The sequence below is a fragment of the Ceratotherium simum genome, chromosome 13 (genome assembly GCF_057802395.1).
Source record: "Ceratotherium simum simum isolate JZ-2026a chromosome 13, ASM5780239v1, whole genome shotgun sequence".
Lineage (NCBI taxonomy): Eukaryota > Metazoa > Chordata > Mammalia > Perissodactyla > Rhinocerotidae > Ceratotherium > Ceratotherium simum.
Genome location: NC_141912.1, coordinates 34,414,479 through 34,436,958, shown reverse-complemented (window position 1 = coordinate 34,436,958; position 22,480 = coordinate 34,414,479). Strand labels below are relative to the sequence as shown.

General features: G+C 42.1%; 1 protein-coding gene across 3 annotated transcripts; it reads left to right on the top strand.

Annotated features, from left to right (window-relative positions):
• Window positions 1-6,350: 6,350 nt before the first annotated feature.
• LOC101405854 (HLA class II histocompatibility antigen, DQ beta 1 chain-like) lies at window positions 6,351-13,836 on the top strand. 3 transcript variants are annotated; one of them, XM_014782852.2, is made up of 6 exons: window positions 6,351-6,553; window positions 8,003-8,272; window positions 11,475-11,756; window positions 12,272-12,382; window positions 12,835-12,899; window positions 13,469-13,836. In XM_014782852.2, exons 1-6 carry the CDS (start codon window positions 6,445-6,447, stop codon window positions 13,487-13,489), a joined length of 858 nt encoding a protein of 285 aa, XP_014638338.2. In that variant the 5' UTR covers window positions 6,351-6,444; the 3' UTR covers window positions 13,490-13,836. The 3 variants fall into 3 exon arrangements, with proteins under 3 accessions (XP_014638338.2, XP_004424361.2, XP_087294542.1); XM_004424304.3 differs by having other exon boundaries at window positions 6,352-6,553; window positions 12,835-12,858; XM_087438416.1 differs by lacking the exon at window positions 12,835-12,899 and having other exon boundaries at window positions 6,352-6,553.
• Window positions 13,837-22,480: the final 8,644 nt, after the last annotated feature.

The following is a 22,480-nucleotide window of genomic DNA, read 5'->3' as shown; positions in this document are numbered from 1 at the left end:
TCTGAAGATGAAGCAACATGGTGACCACAGATCTAGAAGCTGGGGGAAGAGTGGTCTCTGCAAATATCCCAGGAATCACTGGGGAAAGAGAAGCAGAGATAAGAGAAACAAAAACCCAGAGGTGAGCAGGGAAGAGTGACATGTACAGATGAGCTCTGAGTGGTTAAATTACCAGTGAGTGGTCCCACTGAGGAGGGGATTGGATGAGGAGACTGAGAGGAAAAAGGAACCTGAAGAAATGGATCAGGAGACAAAGCTGAGTCATACAGCAAGTCCATAGCAGGCAGCCTGGGTTTTTGTCTCATTTCTCTTCTGTTTTTAAGGGCTGTTTCCCTGCAGCCAGAGGAACCATGAAAATGGTGAGTTCTGAGCTCCTAAGCCAGGAACACTCACTCTTCTCATTTACCTTCAAATTTTCCAAATATCTTGTGTCACCTGATTTCCTATCTTGCTGCTAAACTTTTTCCCACAGTCCTGGTCCTTTCATCCTCCAAGTCTTTACCTGAGGTCCACTGTGGAGTTTCCCTCATGACCCCTTTCTTGGAGGAGGCATTGTCTGAGCACAAGTCCTGGCTGATGAGGAAGGAGTCTCCATAATGCCCATGTCAACCTCCACAGGCCAGTGTCCCTCTCTTCTCTGAAAATGTGTTGGTACCAGGGATTCTGGGAAAAGATAAAATGATGGAATTAGAAAGGCACAGGATCCTGTGGGGATTTGCAATGCAGAAAGGGTCCTTTTGTCAGAGGGGCAGGGGTGAGAGTGTGGACAGAGTTGGAACATGCAGTCATGATGTCCAAACTGGTCTTTGAGTGAGTAGTGTTCCTCAGCACTCCAAAGAGGTTAAATTCTACAAAACTGTCAATCTCAGGTTGCTTCTATGTGGTCTTCTTTTCCAAGTTCCATCTGGAACTGGTCATCTGAATCCAAATTGTAGGGCAACTGGCATAAAGAGTGTACCATAGTGCCTGTGAGGTTAGGTACTGATCAAAGACGGCAGAGCATGAAAAGAGGAGAGGATGGGTAAGAATAAAGGAGGGTGGATCTGACAATGTGCACGCACACCGATCAGAATGGAACGCATTCTTGACAAAGCCTGGCCACAAAATGCCAATTTCCTTTCTTTTTCTCTTAGTTGCCTCAGATGTCCAGGGTTTTCTTTGGAAGATATTATATTTGAGAAGTCTGGTCCAGAAACAAGAACTGGATAAAAACAGCTTGTGAATGGAGGTTCCTGCCCAGTCTCAAGGATGTGTCTTATGGGTCAGTCAGGTAATTTAGTCAGTCAGCAATTCATGAATGAATGGCCAAATCACGGCAACTAGCCCACGCATCAGTTTGCCTCACGATATAATCAGATTTAATAAATTTAGTGATTTACCAAAACTTTGCTTGAGGAATAGTTTTTTTTTGTCTTTTTTTTGTTTGTTTTTTTGGTGAGGAAGATTTGCCCTGAGCTAACATCTGTTGCCAATCCTCCTCTTTTTTCCCTTTTTATGTGAGCTGCCACCACAGCATGGCCACTAACAGACAAGTGGTGTATGTCCACACCCGGGAACCGAACCCGGGCCGCCAACCAGAGTGCGCTGAACTTAAGTACTAGGCCACTGGGGCTGGCCCAGGAACAGTTTGATCGAATTTGTCCATCACTTATCTAGAGAACATTACGAAAATGTCAGCATTTCAGATAGAAAATTTTCAGTTTATATTTATATTGGTATAAAATTCTTTTGAAAGTGATGTTTTATTTTATAAATTTTAGCATTTTAAAGGCTCTTTGGATAATTTCCCTGAAAGATCAATTCAAAAATTCAACCAAAACGTATTTTTAACTATTTAAAATGTTTATTCCAATTTATATTAAAAACACTTTAAACAACTTCTGAATTGTCTATGAAGTATAATTGATCAGTTTTTATTTTGTCTTTATAAATGCATTTGTTATAAAGCTCATGGGAACTGGGGCCTGTTTGTTGGCAGAAAGATGGAGTGGAGCCCCAGAGAGCAAGAGAATGGGGGCCATGGGAGAGCAAGAGGGCCCCAGAAACTTGGAGGTCTATGATCCACAGCCCTCTAATATACCTCCAAACCTTCAAATATGAATTGATACAAACTTTAGAAATAGAAAAAAGAAATGAGTTTGGAGTACATTAATAATTTTGGCAAATTGGTTCCTCCATAAACTGGCTTTTGGTGGATTGTGTTCATCAAATTAACCGGGATCCTGTTTGGATCATATAAAGTAATCTACAGACCCTCTGAAAAGTGCCCTCCACATTGTTTCCAAGGTGTCTTTATAAATGAGAAAGCATGTCATGGCACTCCTCTGCCTAAATTCCCTCTATTTTTTTCTTGTCATACTGTGAAGAAAACCCAGGTGATTTAATGATGCTATAGTCAAACACAAAGACTAGAATACCTAAATTCCACCCTCTAATCCTACCAAAACACATGCTATGAGTGACCCCCCAAAACCTGCCCTAGTCTTGCTAATCCTCCCTGTCTGCACTCAGGTAATCGTTTTTGCCTGGAATGAACATAGCCTTTTATGTGCTGATCCATCACCTCCTCTGAGAAGTGCACCTAGAAAGCCTGTCTTTCAACTCTGTCATGACCTCTACACTGTCAACTCCTCATCCTCTGCATCTTGAAAAATTATTATTCATGAATTAATACACAAATAATAATCATCTTCTAGTCCTATGTTGCCAACCCATTCCAAGAGAAAAGAAAATAACTGAACCAGTGGGCACCACTATCAATTTATAGTTTTAGGAGTCCTCTGAACCTTCAACACTGTTCATTCTTGTCTTTAGTCAGCAGTATTTGACATTTCCCTTAGTGGCTGTTGCAAACTTTTGTTTCTTTTATTTTTCTTCATATATGTCTCCCCTCCAATGTGTGAATTCCTAAAAGGCATGTATTATACGTGTATACTTGTATTTTTATCTTTGAAATCCAGGACCTTAATTCTGTAGGTATATAAAAAATACTGTTAAGTGGCAGTACCTACTATCTGGATGTGTTGGATTTTTGGGAAGGGAGACCAAACTACTGAAAACAAAACCACATTGATGTGTCAGAGCTCAGATGCAGGGGACCTCTGATCGTGAGAGTGAGGAATGCAGGGCACTTGGGCCGTGGCACAGGACAGGCTTTTGGACGTTTGTCAGAAGTTACAGTGAGTGGCCAGTCCCTCTTCTCTGAATTGAATCAAGATGGTGAAATACGATCCTGGACTCTCTGCCAGAATAGTCCATGTAGCTCACAAAGCTGCCTTCACTTTCTTCTTCTTTCATCAGTTTGTATTAAGAGTCTGTGTCTTGCACCCAAGTTTCCACATTTGTGAGCCCACTGAGAGGAGGACCAGGTTCTGAGATCTGAAATTATAGGTAAAATGGCAGCTCTGCGCAGGGCTAGTCGTGTCGCTTCAGAGAGGGAAAATACAGTGGATTCATGATGGAATACATCTAATGTGCTCTGCACATTCTTTCTCTCCATAATGATCAAGTAAGAGGTAGTGATTTGAAACCATAATGAGTCCGTCATCTGAATAGAGATGAGAAATAACAGGAAGACTTTTCTGTGTTTGTTAATGATTTTTTTAAAAAAAATGAACTCACTATTATATTAAAAACTAATGCATATGTAACTCACCATAGATTGCAGAGGACTTTTACAAATTATACCTGCGTTCTTGATAGTGGTCCTATGAGGTGTGCATTCTTTCTACAGATGAGACAAAACTAAGTCTTTCAGAGCTAAAATGGCTTATCCATGGTCACTTGCTACTAACTTGCCTCTTTCTTCAGATTCTCTAAAATAAGATTTTAAAGAGGTAACTTTGTGCAAAGAGAAAGGATCTACTTTATATGTGTCATGGAAAATTCATGCAACTGGTTACCTAAGGGTTGATATAGGGGACATATGTAGTTAGTTCACACAGATTTAGTGAAATTTAGAGATAATTGCTTGACTAATTTTTATTAAAGGGAAATAATATTTTGCGGGCAGCATTTCTAGTTATATTACTACTGGCATTAAGGAGGCAACAGAACACTTTGGAATATACAATGTTTCTTGATTCCTGAAGTGAGTGCCAAACAGGGTCCTGGATGGCCCTTCTGGTGACAAGATGATCATTATGTTCACAGTTAACCCCACTGGCAAGCACAGATCTTAAGGGATGTGGACCAAGGAAGATGATTTCTCCTTGAATTTCCACAAGGAAGAAGTCCACAACTTTTATCTTCTACCATGAGGGGATAGAGGCTGTCCCCTGGGGAGAGTCTCCCTACTGTAACTCTGACCCATATCAATGACTGCTTTTTTTATCCCATTGTCTAGCCATATGGACACACACTTCCCTCATCCTAAATGTCCTGCCTCCATAGAGCCCGGGTGGGGTGATTCAGGTGAGGTGCCGGGAAACAGGATGTTTGTCTGAGTTACCTTCCTCTCAGGACAGGCCAGCAGTGGCTGCCTTGAGGAATGCAGCAGGGAAATGGACAGTGCAGAGAACTCTAGAAAATGTAGAGAATGCTGATTGTGTCCAGGGAAGCAGCTGGCAGAAGTACAAACAAGAGCCCCTCAGATGTGGTTTTAGCCAATCAGAGAAAGGATTCTAAGGTGACACTTCTGTTGCTAGTTGAAAAGTCTGTGTGAATAGGCCTGTGAGGCTGGGAAATCCCCAGGTCTGATGCAGCCTCTACTGCACAGCCCAGGAACAGAGGGAATTTTCCCCTTTAGGACAGGAGGCAGGGGATGGGCCAGAGGCCGCTGTCTACTCTGACAGAGCCTGAGGTGGGGACTGAGGGAACTACGGCACACTCTCTGGCCGTTCTTCCTGGTCCCCCACTCCTATTCCAGGTCTGAGTTTGATGTTCCTCCTTTCTGCTTCCATCCCACCGTGGAAACTGTCCTTGTTCTAGACTTACCGTGAACCTGATACACCACTGCTGGTGGAAGCCCAGTATTAAATATTCCAGTCTCAGGTGCTCTGGAACAATGCACCTCATGAGAATATTGGAATAACTCACTGCCTCCATGTGCCACTAACGGAAACTTCTTGTTGTTGCCTCTTCCCTATTTCTTTTTACCTGGCAAATTCCTTCTATTCTGCTCTTAGATCCTGTCCTCCATTTTAAAAGGAGAACATAAAATACAAGGAAGACAGAGAGGGAGGGAGAGAAGACAGGGGGAGATACTTATTGTCTTGTTTATTAACGTTGCCAGGCACTGTTCTAATTGCTCCATAACCATTCAGTACTGCCCCTCGTCATGGGCAAGAGGAGTCTGATACATAACACACTTTTTTTAAAAAAAAATTGATATTTCTGCCATTCAGGATTTAATGCTTAGGATTGGCGCAGTACATCTGCTAAACATCTGCTCCCTCGTTAACACTATTCAGGCCCCGAAATGCTTCTCTACATCCTTTGCTCTCTGTTCTGGAAACTAAAGGAGACTGTGTCCCAGTGCTGTGAACGTCTGTGGATTGTGCCTTTGCTGATATCAGGTGACAATGTTTCATGGTTCAGGGAGGATAAGCAGCTGAAGAGCTTATAAGGGAAAAGTCAATTTAACTTTTTAAATACTGTCATTCAAAGAGCACAAATGCAATAGATTCTGGCATAATGAAGAATCACTTGCCAGCAGGGCTGGGTGTAGATTTTTTTTGCTTGTTTTCTTGCTTCACATATTAATCTGATATTCCCAACAGTTACACATGGGGGCTGAGGAACATTTTGCAGTATTGAAGAAGTCATAAAACTCTCAAGTTTGTATATATGAAGATCTAGATGTAAGACGTATGAAGCATGATTCACATTTTACAAAGAGAAGCCTGAGGCAAAAAGAGTTTCAGTACTTTGTTGACTCTCCTAAAGCACATTAGTGGTAGAACTGTAGCTCAAAACCATTTCCTTCTAAGAGCTCTGCTCCTCCCACCACAACTTAAGGCTCCTCAGAATGTCTAAGATAATAGAAGTGAACATCTCTGTGACAGTAATTTTCTCTCCCCCGAAATATGATCCCCATTTATTTTCCCCTACTAAAAATTCCAAGTATAAGAACAATAGTTTTTAACTAAATATCACAAAGATGTCAACTCTTGAATCATTTTTCTTCTGGTTGCTTAAACCCGTAAGGCATTCGATCATCAGATCTTCTATAACTGGGAGAAAATCTTCACCTCAAGTGTTCCTCCAGTGCAATTTGATGAAGACACAGTGCCAGGCAGTAGACTGAGAACCTTCATAAAAAATATTTGCCCAGAGACAGATGAGTTACTTCAGCTCCAGTGCTGATTGGTTCCTTTCCTAGGGACTCTCCAATCCCAAGGTGCATGGAAGCTTTCACAGGTTTTTACTCTCTGAAGTGGGTACATCAGATCCACCAGGTGTGAGCTGTGTTGACTACCATTACTTCTTCCTCGGTTCTCAGTTATGTCTGGGAGGACGGCTCTGCAGATCCCCAGAGGCCTTTGGACAGCAGCTGTGATGGTGATGCTGGTGGTGCTGAGCACCCCAGTGGCCAAGGGCAGAGACTCTCCACGTAAGTGCAGGGCAGCTGCTCTCCAGAGCCACTACCCTGGGGAACAGGCTCTGAGGGACCCTTGGGCAGGAGTGTGGAGGATTCTATGATCTCAGAATACAGTCTTTCTGTGGGAGAGGGAGGTATGTTACATTCTCACTTCCACCTTCTAATGATGAGGTGAGGACAATACCCATCCTATGAGCTGAAGACTGGGGATGTTATAATGAGGAGGAGGAGACAAAGTGCATATCTATCACTTGTGCCAGGACAAAGTGAGCATGGGGTTATTTCTGAAGATATGAATTTCTCCAAAGAAGATACAGCAGGATTTGTCATTTCAGGGTCTGGACTGAATACTATGGGATTCTGGGTTGGGGAAATGGAGGGCAGTAATGGTCTCTGTAGTCTCATATTTGAGGAAAAGGACTCTACATTCCTGACTCTGAGTGGAGGGTTCATGGAGGCAAACTCTTGGTATTTGAGTGAAGCTGACTGGGTGACCACAGACAGGGAGTCTTCAAGTTTCACTAATTTGTGGTCAAATAGTAACTTGAGTGGGATTCAGAGACTTGAGTTGGCAGTGGACTGAATTTAGGAGAAAGGAGAGTGTAAAGAAGGGAAATAATACATATTGGGAAACCACTCACTTCAGACACAGGATTAGTATCTTTATATGAATTCTTAATCTTCCTAATACCCCAATACCCCTTCCTTACGAATTTCTTTAAACAAGTATACTTATGATATAGATACTCTGTTAAGTAACCTGCCCAAGCTGGTAATTGGCACAGTTTAACTGAAATCTAATTTATCTAATTCGAAAGCCTATGCTCTTTCCATGAATAAAATGCTCCTTTCTAGGACTCAGGACATGTGAGTCCCTTCTAACCAAACAGGAGTGAGAGCCTCACACTGCGGTGGGGTGGGGGTGACAGAAACTCAGAGGAAACCCAGGCATGGGAAGAGAGGCACTTTGCCAGGGACCAAGAGAAGATGTTTGTCAGGACAAGAGCAAGCTTAATTCTTGACCTTTCTTGTCATTCCCTTGAAATCTCTTGCTTATATGAATACTTGTTTGTCTCTCAGGTTCCCAGGAGTTCTCTGGAAAATAAGATTTCGTGCTAGAACGTCTTGATCCCTCTAAGTATAGACATCACTGTAAAATCACCCCAACTGCCCTCTTTACCTGGTTGTGAGGCTCAGGCAGGGATCACAAGTCCCAGAGCTGGCCCCTAGAGACAGGCTTTCCTACCTCCCCTCCTTATATGAAGGTACTTCTGGAAGCCCTGAGAGCTGGGTGCGCAGGCCAGGGGAAGAGCCGCCTGGAGGATCCCGGTTAGGCAGGAACCTGACGTCATGGCCGGGTTTTAGGTTTATCCGACCCAACTGCCTGGGACCCCGAACACTGGGCCAGGCACAGCGGGCTGTCAGGCTGAGGCCTGAGTTACGGGCGGTGTTTCCCCGCAGAGGATTTCGTGCACCAGTTTAAGGGCCTATGCTACTTCACCAACGGGACAGAGCGGGTGCGGCATGTCGAGAGATACGTCTATAACCAGGAGGAGTACGTGCGCTTCGACAGCGACGTGGGGGAGTACCAGGCGGTGACCGAGCTGGGGCGGCCGAGTGCCGAGTACTGGAACCGGCAGAAGGACCTCATGGAGCGGAGGCGGGCGGAAGTGGACACACTGTGCAGACACAACTACCAGTTGGAGGTCCTCACGACCTTGCAGCGCCGAGGTGAGCGCCGGCCGCCGCCCTCCGCGGGGTGGGGCAGCGGGACGGAGCGGGCAGGGAGAGTCGGCCTCTGGCGTCGGAGCCCCGGGCCCAGTGAGGGGACCAGGAGGCGGGACGCGTCCCGCGGCGGAGGGCGGGACCGAGGGCGGATGAGGGACGGACGTCCGCAGCCCTGTAATGTTCCCTGCAGAGGCGGACCAGGCCTGCTTATTGGGGCCCTGCTCCTTCTGCTCTTCTTTCCATTAATTGTGCACGTGGCCGCCTCACGCCTTAGGTGTGTTTGCTTCCTCCTTCCTCACCCTGGCCTAAGCAGTGCCCTGTGCAGAGAGCCCTCCCTCGTCCCTGCTTGCGATCCTGCTGTGAGCTCTGCCTGCAAGCCCCATGTTCAGAGCTCGCTGGGCTGCGAAGCTTAAGGAGCTCGGCCTGGTGGCATTAGGGCTGCTCCACAGGTACCTTGCACACGTGGTAGTATATTAGAGTCCTCATATATTATATTTTGATTTTTGGTTTCAAATTATTATTCAGCTTAATTCTCTTTTCTTAAATGGCTATCAATAGTCCTGGAACCTCTTTGAGACAAGGAACTGGCTTAATTATCCTTGTATGTCTTGTACCTGACACATTGAGTGGCACAGTAGGAGCTCAGTAAACCCTTGATAAATTGATGAATAAAGGTACTCAGCTACCCATCCACTTAGACGCAGGAGAAAACAGAAGGGTAAATAAAGCCTTAAAAAGTGACTTTATTATTCTTTTTTATTTTGCTTAAAGCTTTAAAGTCAACTCTTATTGAGTTGGATCTTAATTTAGAATTTGTGAATGCAAAGTCTGAGGAAAAAAGTGTTTGCTAAAAATAAAAACAATACTTGAATGGTGTTGTAAGGCAGAATTTTAATTTCTTAGAAAAGCTCAACAAATGGCACAATAGAAAGAGCTGAAGTTTTGAAGTAAATAAATTGATGCTATTAAATTATTGAATAAAAATCATTTCAGGTTTCTTTTGGCCTAACCCTGCCCATCCTCCCTCACCCTGCCTTCCCTCTTCCCAGCATCACCATCCACTTCAGGGGTAGACATTCTGCAAGTTAACAGTATCCATTTAATCAGCACGTATTTCTAGACAATTATCTTACCAAACACCATCTATATTATGCCGTTTAATTTCACAACTGTTAGGGATTAGCATCACCACTTTATATATGCTAATGTTGGTACAAAATAAACACGCAGTATTTAGCCCACAGTTATTCACCAAGTCCTGGAGCCTCTCAAAAATCGCAACTGTCATTATGTTCTTTATTACATGTATATAAAATCTAATGGAAGCAAAGCCTTGTTAAAGCCAGTTATGACCAGAAGCAGAAATATGAGTCTGTTCTTGCCTATTTTCAATGTTGGACAAAATTATACTTTCAGGGGCTTGAAAACTCACTGATTAATCTCTAGTCTGACTGCAGTGTTATCTATTCACGTTCACGTAACTTTTAGCTGACTTTATACTCTTGCCTTCTCCTACCTGCAACCTAATGCCACTAAGTACATATATTTTTGCTATTTCAGTTTTTTTGATAAAAATTATTCTAACATTTTTCTGTTGAATTAATGCCCTCTATTTTTACTCCCAATCTGTTTAAGATGAACAGATTTTATAAGTCCATATAGTTGAGCACAATTTCAGTCAGATTCCAGGAAGAAGAACCTGAACAAGAGTTAAAGTCCAAACTGAAAACATGAGTCCTTCCACATTATGGCTCATGAGTGCCATTTAATCAGGGTGCAGAGACTGACCTCAGCAAGTCCCAGTAATACTTGTATGTTGACGTTACATTCTCATTAACCCAGGCCAACCTCTGCAAGAATCCCAGAATATTTTCTACAGAGAACATACATGATAATAATGTCTGATTTCAGAACAAGGGAGTAATTCTTAATAGCAAGGGGATGGAGTAGGGTAGGAAGCTAGTAAAGTCACTTGAATGTTAAAAGAAAATTAGGAAAAAAAAAATGAGACAAGATAACATATTATCAGATAAATAAAACACACATAAAATATTTACTATAGTATCACAGTAAGTGAATAAGGGAGATGCAAGGAAATGCTAGAGAGGTAAAGGATAAGATACGTAAAATCAGTAAGTAGAGGTGTGTCTTATTGACCATGAGTAGCAATCTGAGAAGATATAGGAATTGAGGCATGGGCTAATGTGGTATTTATCAGCACTATTTGTTATCAAGGTACCTTTTCTTTTCCTTCAAAAGTTACAAACTTTTGAAATACATTCATTTTTTTGTCTCTGTTACTAGATTGCAAGTTCTGTAAAGGTAGAGACCATGGTCTGTTGTTTATCTTTGGATTCCCAGTGCTTGTCAAATTTATATTTGTTGAATGGATAAATGAACAAATCAACAAATTAATAAAATATATGATGCAGATATGAAAGTTCGTGTATTTAATAATATACATTTTTGTGGGAGTTCACCATAAAATGACATTTGAGCAAAGATTAGGCTAAAAGCTGCAAGATGCTTTGTTGATCCGCAACTGGTGAGAAGTGCTCTTGCTCTCAGATTTTGTTAGTATTACAGGCTGAGGATTATGAAATACAACCTGTTTGAGAAGCACTGCTTTGTAGAAAGGATGTGATGGTCACTGTTTTCTGACTTTGTTGGACATAGAAATATCTATACATTCTTTGTTACTCAGTCCATGTTACTATTCACGGGGCCATGACTAGTGTCAGTGGTCTCACGGCAGCAGGAGAGAGTCAAAGCTGCTGGGTTTTCTCTACTGTGGGAGCACTAGGAATAACAGAAAACAGCGTCACTGTCCTAATGTGAATCACCAGAGCTAATCCTGATGGTCACCTTCAACAGGTGTGGAGGAAAAGAAGTCCAGGTTTATTATTTTCATATTTAAAATTTATGAATAGTGGCCTGTATAATATAGCAATTTACAATTTTAAAGTGCTTCATTTTTATCAATTGGTATCAACAGAATAACTCCCATAGAATGATTACTATTATCTGTTGAGACTAAAAAGTAAACTGACTAATGTGTTTATTCAGGCTAATAAAGTGGCCACGCTGAGACCCTAATCCAAGACTTAGAGTCTAGGGATCTTTCCACTCTGGTACCAAGGAGGACTCTCCCCATGGGGAGACTTAGGTGTGGTCTCACATCTCACTATGTCTTTTCCTCCCTCAGTGGAGCCTACAGTGACCGTCTCCCCATCCAGGACAGAGGCTCTAAACCACCACAACCTGCTGGTCTGCTCGGTGACAGATTTCTATCCAGGCCAGATCAAAGTTCGGTGGTTCCGGAATGACCAGGAGGAGACAGCTGGTGTTGTGTCCACCCCACTTATTAGGAATGGGGACTGGACCTTCCAGATCCTCGTGATGCTAGAAATGACTCCCCAGCAAGGAGATGTCTACACCTGCCACGTGGAGCACCCCAGCCTCCAGAGCTCCATCATAGTGGAGTGGCGTAAGGGGCAGTTTGTTTCCTTTCACCATGGGCCCCACAAGACAGAGGGCAGACAGAGCTTCCTCTGGCCCATCCCATCTCATCCCTTATCCCCAATGTCACCACTGAGCTGGAAATCACAGGAGACTAGAGCTCCTCTTCCTCCATGGCAGGAGCATCAGAAAAAATCTGATCTTATTGCCTTTCTAAATACTAGTGAGGTCACTTAACACACCATGGCCCCAGAACCCAGCCCTGATAGCTATGAAGGATTGACTATTATGGCTGGTGACTGGGGTCTTAGGGTCTAAGATTAAGATTGTGTCCCAAGGAGCAGGGATCCACTTCCCCCCTTTGTCTCACCCACCAAGTGTGTCCAAGGATCTATTGGTTGGTCCCTCCCCCAGGAGTGGCCAGAATGGAGAACTAGGTTCCCCTGGCACCTCCACCACCTGTACCTCAGACTGGACTTCAGGCTTCCCAAAGGGACACTGGGGTGTGGAGACACATGCTGATGCTCAGGCTCTGCTCCTCAGGTGCGCAGTCTGAATCTGCCCAGAGCAAGATGCTGAGTGGCATCGGGGGCTTCGTGCTGGGGCTGATCTTCCTTGGGCTGGGCCTTATCATCCGTCACAGGAGCCAGAAGGGTAAGGCACTGTGGGGAAATGGGGAAGATGAGCTGTGACTGAGACACTCTGTTCAGGGAGTCCTCTGCCTCTAGATGTTCAGAGAGGCCTCTTCCTCCTGACCCTGAAAGGAAGGAGGCTGGGCTGGTGGTGGGAGGAGCCCTGGGGGAGACGTTGGAATCTGGTAACAGGTGGAGTGTGTTCTAGGACTTCCTTCCACTTCATCATGTCTCACTGGCTCCTCTCTGAAACCCTCCTCCTTTAAGAGGATCAGAGTATGGGCTTCCCTTCCTTCTAGTAACAGTTTCATTCATTTTGGCGGATTTTAGCTTAGAGTGGTTAAGGTCTTGTGGTCAATGGATAGGGAGGAGATAAATTTCCAGTGAATTCACATATTTCATTTCCCTTTGGGGTGAGTAAGGGACTGGCTGTTGGTGTAATGAGACCTTTCTCTGTATAACTTCCTTTTGTAGGACCTCGTGGGCCTCCCCCAGCAGGTACTATTTCTGCTCGGATTCAATGGGCAGTGTGGGGACAGGTAAAAGGGGAGAAGGGCTGAGGTGAGTGTACCTGGGCACAGTGGTCTCATTTCATGGCCTATTCCCTGCTATGGGGATCAGGGTTAGGGGAGAAATTTGCCCAGTTTCTGTAGGAAGCTTCAGAGGTTATTTCCCAGAACCAGGCCATAACTTGGGTGGCATCTTTCTGTGAAACTTGAGGCCAGAGCCATGTCTGGGGTGTTAGACACCAGGATGTTGCCTGCTTTGTGCCACATGTTGGTGGCTATGGCCTGTGTTCATTTATAAGTGGCTGAAAGAGGCTAGTAGTGGTGGAAAGAAGGTAAGTTACCATCTAATTTACTCAAGAGTGAAATCTTCATATTCCCCAGAAGAATAACAGTTGCTCCCCCGCCTCCCACACATCTGCATGGAGCTGAAGGGGCGTGTCCTCTTTAGCTGATTTCACCTTTACATCGATATTAGGGGAGGGGATGATGATATGCCCTGGGCCTCACCTTTCTCTGTCTGATGCTGCAGGGGCCCCGAGAGGAAAGAAGAGATGTGTTCCTCAGGGTGCTCTGTGTTGATCACTGTCTCTCTTCTACAGGGCTCCTGCACTGACTCCTGAGAATACTTGGACTGGGATTGGTCTTCGTGCTTCTGTAATGCCTGCTTATCCTTGCTCAGAATCCCAGCTGCCGGGCAGCCTGTCCCCCTCTGAGATCAGAGTCCTACAGTGACTCTGACAGAGTCACTCCTCCTGTGACCCTCATCCTGAGGATCCAACTACGACACTGCTTCCTGCACTGACCCCGGAGCCTCTGCCTGTGTGCTGCCCGCTGCGTCTACTCATACCACAAGGGGTTCTTCTGTTTTCGTTCTCCCCTCACAGACTGTCCAAGAGAAGCACATTGAAACCATTTACCTGACTGTAAATATTTTATCATAATTAAACATGATTATGAGTTATCTGTATCCTGAACTTCCTTAAATGAGCAGAGGTGGAAAACCACTGTGGAATGAAGGAACATATTTTGAGTTGACTCAGCCAACCTGGGAGCAGACGGAGGAGTTGTTCCTTGAAAGGAGAGTAGAAGCGTCTTGGGGTGCCATGTAGGGGTGGGCAGAGGAGATAGATCAATTTAATTGTCACATCCTTCATGGTTCTTTAGTATTGTTGGTTAATGCAGTGGCCTTAGGATGGGCCGGCCTCTCTTCCAGTTTGTAAGTATTATATAAGTAAACATGTGGGATTGTTTGGGATTGTTTGTGGACCAATATAGTGACCCCTGGCCACTGATGTTTCAAGTGTATCCTGGAAACTCGCAGTGATCAAGGTCGATTTTTATTTTTGAGAAAATACAACCAGCAATGAAAGTACTATTTTTGGTTTTAAATGATTGAAATCCAACACAAATTTATTTTGTTCGTGTTACAAGGAAGCCTGGGGTCAAGTTGATTTGAGAAGTGACTAGATCCATATATTCAATGAAATCTTCATGTCTGTCTTCTCTTTCTGTAATCTCTCTATCTGTGCACCTTTCTCTCTTTCTCTGTCTCTCTTTGTCCCTGTATTTCTTTCAGTGTGTCTCTCTGCATCTTTGTCTCTGTCTCCATTGTTAGGTATCTTTCACTGCATTGCTGCCTCTCTCTCTCTCGTTTTTCTCTGTCTGCACCTTTGTCACTATTTGTCTGTATCTCTTTATCTCTCTGTGTTTCTTTTTGCATCTCTCTTTCTCATCACCTCACATTTTATCTCATCTCTGTTTCTGTGTATGTGTGTTGTATGTTTCTAGAGAGTCTACTAGAGTTTAACCATTTAGGAAAGATTCTGATTGGACCAGTCTGGGTAACATGCACACCTCTGAAAAACATCATCCTGTATATGGGATGCAGATGACTGGTGCTGTGCTGTGCCCATCACTCTTATTAGGAACAGGGATTGGATTTCCCAGATGCTTGTGTTGCTGGAAGTGATTTCCCAGCATGGAGATGTCTATAGCTGCCACGTGGAGCACCCCAGCCTCCAGAGTGGGATGGCATAAAGGGCACTTTGTTTCTTGTGGACCCCACAAGACAAGCAGCAGAGCTACCTCTGGTTCTAGGATCCCTCCTTCGGGGGAGCAAGCTCACACTCATCCCATCCCTTGTCTCTCGCACAGTCACCTGATGGCACTGCTGAGCTGGAAGTCTCAGAGTACAGAGCTCACCTTTTCTGTGACCATAATGACCTGTTGATTCCTGATGACATTCTCTTCCCAGGTGTTAGGGAGGTCACTATGCACTGTGGCTCCTTAGATATGGATCCAGTCCTGAAAGCTGGTCTCCATCTCAGTCTCTGGGTTTTGTCATTAAGACAGGTGGCTAGGAGCTTATTGCTGAGATTATGGAGGGCCATGCCCCTGAGGAGCAGGCATCGCCTCCTCCCTACTCCCACCCATTGGACCTGAAGAGCCAATGGCAGGTCCTTCCCTCTTCTAGATGATCAGAATGGGGAATGAGGTTTCCTTGGGACCTTCATCTTCTATACTCCATGCTGTACTGAAGGTCATCAGGTAGGGGCATTGTGAGGTGTGGGGACAGACAGTGATACTTGGCATTCTGCTCCCCGAGGTCATAATCTGAATTTGCCGAGAACAAGGTGCTGAGTGGTCTGAGGTTCTGTGCTGGTTTTGTCATCTTCCTCAGGGTGGACATTGTCATTCACCATGGGAATCAAGAGTGAGTGACACCCTTGTGGAAATGGGGAGGACTTGTGCTGCGTGTCCAGGGAGCCCTCAGTCTCTGTATGTGCTCTTTGCTTTGACCCTTCAAAGGCAATAGGCAGGGCTGGAGATTGAACCAGACTCAGAGTTTAGGGAGACATTGAGATCTGATTTTTCTAGTTGAAACATAAGCCCTCTTATAAGGGTGAGTGGTAGACTATATTATAGGAAAATCTTGCAGTTAACACTGTCACACTGGCCCCATGCTGGAAGATTCTTTCTTAATGAGAGGATCAGAGTCTTCTTCCCTTCCTTCCAGTGATGGTTTCATAGCTACAACTATTTTTTGCACTCAGATTTCATCAGGTAATGTAATCTTTAATTGATAATTTAACTAAAATAACAAATATATCCTTTATAAATAAGTTTTCTAACAAAAAGAACTGAGTTTTAGTAGCCACATACCTTGAAGAAAAGCATATAGGTGTACTAGACAACAACCTATTAGTTATGTGCATTTGGTCTTACCTTCAGTCATATCAGCTCACCAATATTCCATAAGCTTCTGTACATTTCCCAGCCTCTTCTGTGGTTAGGTTGGAGTCATGTGACTAGTACCAGCCAATGGAACTTAAAAGTGGGTGTAAGCTCTGTCTGCTTTGTCTCCCCTGCTACGGCAAGCCTGGAAGCCATTGTTGAGGTGATGGTGTACAAGATGTTAGAAACTCCATAACCTGAGTCCCTTGAATGACTGTGGAATTGAGTCCTCTTTATTGAGCTAAGCCACTGAGATTTTATTTTTACTGCAGGTTAAGATCTTACTGCAGCATAACCTTGCCCTTTCTGACTATTATGGAATGTTTAACTGAAAGAAGAGAGTTCATAAGTTGAAAGGGTCAGTCAGTTGAGTTAACGGAAGTTAAGAAATGATGAATTTTTAAAAATAGCTACCTGTTTGTTTTCTTCCGCCTGAAAAAATATATATTCCCACTGCCTAGAACAGTGCTTCTGTAGGGGTTGCTGTCCTGAACCATCTAGATTCCTCCATTTGAGTCTGAAGGATTTATTCTCTCAGTCACAGGGAATGTTGCTGGCTGACAGTCCTCACCCCACTTTCCAGGGGAACTCACCTCCAGTGACTGCTCAGGGTCGGGGTATGAAGGTCCTGAGCCCCACCCTAACTTGGGCCAACTCTGAAGGGCTTTTTCAGCTTCAGAACTCCCTGGGTGTTAGGCTGAGGACTTTTTTTGTGACTGCATAAAAGTCCAACTTATCAAATCCTGCTTTAATTCATCAGTCATCTTACATAATTTTCCTTTCAGTTTCTGTTGTAATTTAAATGTATTTATATTTGTTTTCTTCCTATAAGTATGGCAATATCTCTTAACCCTCTTTCTTGAAAGATAAAGGAATTGGCATCACTACCTTTTCTTTCCCCTCTCCTTTACCCTCCTACTTGCGAAACTGAGGTATCTGCACTTTTTTTTTATATTATCAAGGCTTAAAATATTGACATTCTGCTATAACAATAATTGTCTTTGGGCTTTGCTCATAGCTTAATTCTATAATTTTATTTATTTATTTATTTTCCCCCCAAAGCCCCAGTAGATAGTTGTATGTCATAGCTGCATATCCTTCTAGTTGCTGTGCTTAATTCTAAAAGTTGAAAAAAAGTTGTTTATCACTTTATGCATATCACTGATGTAGTCACGCATTTCAGGCTTGCTATGGAGTTGCTGTAGTAAGATTTCTTTTCAGTGACGTCCTGGGTTGAATCCACATTGGATTCCTTGCCTTCCTATTTCCTGAATAACAACCTGACTTTATTAGGTCATATTCTTAATCAACTTCCAATAAAACTATGTGTGGTAGGTAAGTTTTATATCCTTTCACGTCTAACGGTATTTTTATTCTTTCTGTATGCCTGATCATGATTTTGAAAAGGTACATCTATTATGGAAAATAATTTTCCTTTAGAATTTCCAGGCCTTTCTCATTATCTTAATAATACAAGTATCTGGCAGTCTGGCTTTTTGTCTGTTGTCAGTTTGTTTTATTTTGTTTCCCCAACTAGGATATTTTATGATCTTCCTTTAACCCTTGAGGTTCTGAAATTTTTAAAATGATGTATTTAGGGATGAGTCTTTTTTCATTAATTTTGCTAAATATCTGAAAGCCTCATTCTATGTAATGAATTAGGTTTTATATCTGGAAAATTTTCCCTTATTATTTGTTTTGGTAATTTCCTCCCTTCATTTTCTCTGTTTCTCTCTCTAGCTCTGGTACTTGATGTTGACTTCCTGGGTCTATTCTCTATGTATGTCTTATCTTTTCTACCATATATAACATTATTTGTCTTCTTGTTTAATTTCAGGTAGATTTTCTTGATTTAATTTTATGGACTTTCTATTATATTTTCCAATTTTTCCCCCTATTCTTACTTTTATAGATGCAATGTCTTTTCACTTCTAAGAATTCTAATTGGTACTCAAAAGACTTTAAATAACTTGTTTGCTCTTACATGAACTTTATCTACTAAATCTATGATAATTTTCATTTTATTCTCATCTTCTCTTATATATTGCAAGATTTTCTCAAACATTTGCTCTGCCCTCATTAACCTTGTTTTTTACATGCTATCCACCATCTTATTTCATCTCAAGACACATTTCTTCAAATCTCCTCTAAACTCTACCAAATTATACCTGGTTTCTCTGCAATACTGTCTCGTGTTACCTTGTTCTTTTCCTTTATAAATCCTTCAGAGTTTGTAATTATAAGTTAGTGGAATTATTTCATATGTGTATATTTCCTTCCACTGGACTATAAATTCTTTGAAGACTATGTATCTGTTTTCACTTATTTTAATACACTCAGAATGTAGTATGATATGTATCACAACATTGGTACTCAATGACCATTTTTGCATTATTTATGGAATTATCAAATATATTAACAAAGTTTGGGGCCTACAATAAAAGGAGCGTTACTTTTCTTTCCTTTGCTATTATTCCTTGTTGCATGCATATTCTTTAGGGTTACATTTCGGAGAGGTTCCTATAGTCTGGAGTAGCATTTGTATACTCAGGGTTTCCTAAGTGTGATAAAAATGAGGAAAACTTTAAAAACCAACATAACTTCAAACAGAATGCTTCTCTGCCTACTTTTGTGGCTCTCCCGGAATATATATGTTTTAAACTCTGTATTATGGAGAATTTCAACTGTATACAGTAGTAGGGCGAATAGAACCATGTATCAACAGTCCAGCTTTAAAAATTACTAATTCATGTGAAATTTTTCAAACCCATCTACTTAATCTTACACGCACAGTGGCTTATTTTGAAGATAATCTCAGATATCATATAATTATAAATATAAAACTGAATATTTTATTATGAAAATATAATTACTTTTTAGGGACATAACAATAATGTCATGACCACACCTAAAATTAGATAAATAATTCCTTAATACAGTGTTCAATTTTTCTGATTGTCTCACGAGAATTTTTTTAACAGATGTTTTGTTTGACTATGAATTCAAACAAAGCCTAGCATTTGGTTGATATATTTCTTTTCTTTTAATGTACAGTTTCTCTGTTGTCTATTTTTCCTTGCAAATTATTTGCTGAAGAAACAGAGTTGTTTGTTTAGTAGAACTTCCCATCCTCCGGATCTTGTTGCTTGCATCCTGTTGATATCATTTATTATGGGATTTGTGGTTTGGGCTCCAGAAAATAACAATAACACCATTGTTAGCATCTATTGACTGCTTACTATGTGCCGGGCTGTGTGTGAAGTACTTGATTTCTAATAAAATATTTAATCTTTCAAAATCCCTAATTTGTATTTGGTAAGTACAAACCTGATATTTTTTATGTTATTTTTCAATTATGTAAATTTTAAATAGCATGATAGTAAGTATTAATAAAGTCATACTTTATGCACACAATCTGAAATAATTCAAATAACTCAAATACTGTTCAAGGATCACATAATTTAAAATCATAAGGACTGATGTCCAACTTTGTTCACAGTAATATCATGTGGTGATCCCACTTTTAACTTTTGGCTGCTAAAAAGAAGTATTTGCTCTTACTTTATAAAGTTAATTTTTATTCTGCTATTTTAAAAGCATATGAAGACTTTATGAATGAATCTCTTTAATAAAATGCAACTGCCATTAAATTTGCTTTCCTTAGTACTTCATGGGGAAGGAGTCTGAGTAGGACAACATTTGTGTATTTCTGGGACATTGGTCATAATGCCATTCAATAAAACCCTTATATTACTATAACACACACATACACACATTACACACACACACACCATATCCTAAATTGTGGGTTCTTATCTCATGAATTATTGAAATTTACATAAAATTCTTTTGAACTCCTTCTGCCCAAAACTTCTCAGCATATTTGTGCATTTTTAGGTGACCTAAATTTTTATTTCCATACTAAAATTTTTATTTCATACATTTGGGACCATAATTGCTGACCTTTTCTTGTTTTAAATATGTACACTTTGTTTCAGAGCAGTTTTAGGTTCACAGCAAGATTAAGTGGAAGGTACAGAGATTTCCCATATATCCCCTGCCCCCACCATGCATAACTTCCCCCATTGGCAACACCCCTCATCAGAGTGGTACATTTGTTATAATTGATAAACCTACATTGACACATCATTATCACTTAAAGTCCATAAGTTTACATTATGTTTCACTTTTGATGTGTACACTCTACAAGTTTGGACAGATATATAATGACATGTATCCTCTATTACATTATCATACAGAATAGTTTCACTGCCCTCAAAATCCTCTATGCTCTATTACCTACATTTTTTGTGTGTGTGAGGAAGATAAGCCCTGAGCTAACACCCATGTCAATCCTCCTCTTTTTGCTGAGGAAGACTGGCCCTGAGCTAACATTCATGCCCATCTTCCTCTACTTTATGTGGGACGCCACCACAGCATGGCCTGACAAGCGGTGCGTCAGTGCACGCCCAGGATCTGAACCCAGGCCACCAGCAGTGGGGCATGTGCACTTAACTGCTACACCACGGGGCCAGCCCTTCTATTACCTACATTTTCATGATCACCTCTGGTTCATATTTTCTGCATTTACTAATTCCTAGTCTGCATTTTTAATTATTCTTTTGTGTGTGTGTGTGTGAGGAAGATTAGCTCTGAGCCAACATCTGTTGCCAATCCTCCTCTTTTTGCTGAGGAAGACTGGCCCTGGGCTAATATCCGTGCCCATCTCCCTCTACTCTATATGGGACGCCACCACAGCATGGCTTGACAAGCAGTGCATCGGTCCATGCCTGGGATCTGAACCCACAAACCCTGGGCCTTGGAAGCGGAGTGTGTGAACTTAACCAGTATACCACCGGGTCGGCCCCATTTTTAATTATTCTTTTGCTTCTACCTCACAGGTAGCCTTTAATCTTCACCATCTCCTCCCCAAAGTAAACATGCATAAAGATCTGTTGCATATAGCATAGCTTGACTAAAAATTTATGGGCCATAAGGAAGAGACATATCTTTTCTTAGAGAATGAAAACCTAAAGTCAAATATTACAACTTGCCCCAAGAGTTCTTTCAGCAACCCCTTCACCAATGATCTGTCACTGACCATTATACCCTCAGCCAAACTCAGTCTCTCTCATTCTAGGAAAAAATCTTTCAATTAACATATTGAAAGAAATTCATCCATATCTCCATGTTTGAATCTCCTGTCATTAAAGGGCTCAGAAAAACAGAAGTGCATTCATATATGATCCATTCTTTTTATTTTATTTTATTTATTTATTTATTTTTGGTGAGGAAGATCAGCACTGAGCTAACATCTGATGCCAATCCTCCTCTTTTTGCTGAGGAAGATTGGCCCTGAGCTAACATACGTGCCCATCTTCCTCCACTTTATATGGGATGCCGCCACAGCACGGCTCTACAAGCAGTGCATCGGTGCGCGCCCAGGATCCAAACCGGCGAACCCTGGGCTGCTGCAGCGGAGCGCGTGCACTTAACCGCTTGTGCCACCAGGCCGGCCCCTATGATCCATTCTTTTTAATGAATTAATTACAGATATAGCTAGTAATTTTTTCTGTGTATTTGTACACTATGTGTAAGACACCTCGTATATGTCAAGATTATTCAAATTCTGTCAATAACTGCAAGGAAGTATTATCACTCCCGCATTATAGATGAGAAAAATAAGGTTCAGAAATGTTAGATACTTTACCTAATACTATAAAGTTCAAAATACTAGCTATAAAGTGCTGAGTCCTGGATTTGGATTGAAGTTTATTTGCATCAAACTATGATTTATCAATTATTTTGTTAATGTTTTATCTATTCTTTTCCCAATTACATTTTAAGCTCACTGGTGCAGATGGCGTGGACAGGGACAGCCTCATACACTTTATAGCTGTTCCATCATATGTTCCTAGATGCAATATATAGACTCAGTAATTGCAGAGTGGAAAGACTGAGGCAACGTGCTTAAAACTGTTTCACAGGGTAAAATGACTCTGAGTCAAGTTACATCCACTCTCAAGAGTGATGTCTTGGACACACTCAGGAGAGCCAGAGAACCCCACCTGTTGATCCATTTCCTCTGCAAGTGTTTCCACTAGGAGACAGCGAATCTAGAGGAGGATGCATCACCCATAGCTGTGGCTACATTATCTTAACTTGTTGTCCCTCCCGGGATTTCTCTCTCACAGGCTCACACTTTCCTTAGCGAGGAGAGGTGAGGGGCAAGGGGCTGGGGATACTGGGGTGTTTTGCTGTTTCCCAGGGCACAAGATGATGCACAGGGATTCAGTGAGCCTGACTTAGGCTTATCTGGCTAGAAACATCCTGCAGCCATATTTACTCTACTGTCCCTGACATGCCATGGTGGCATA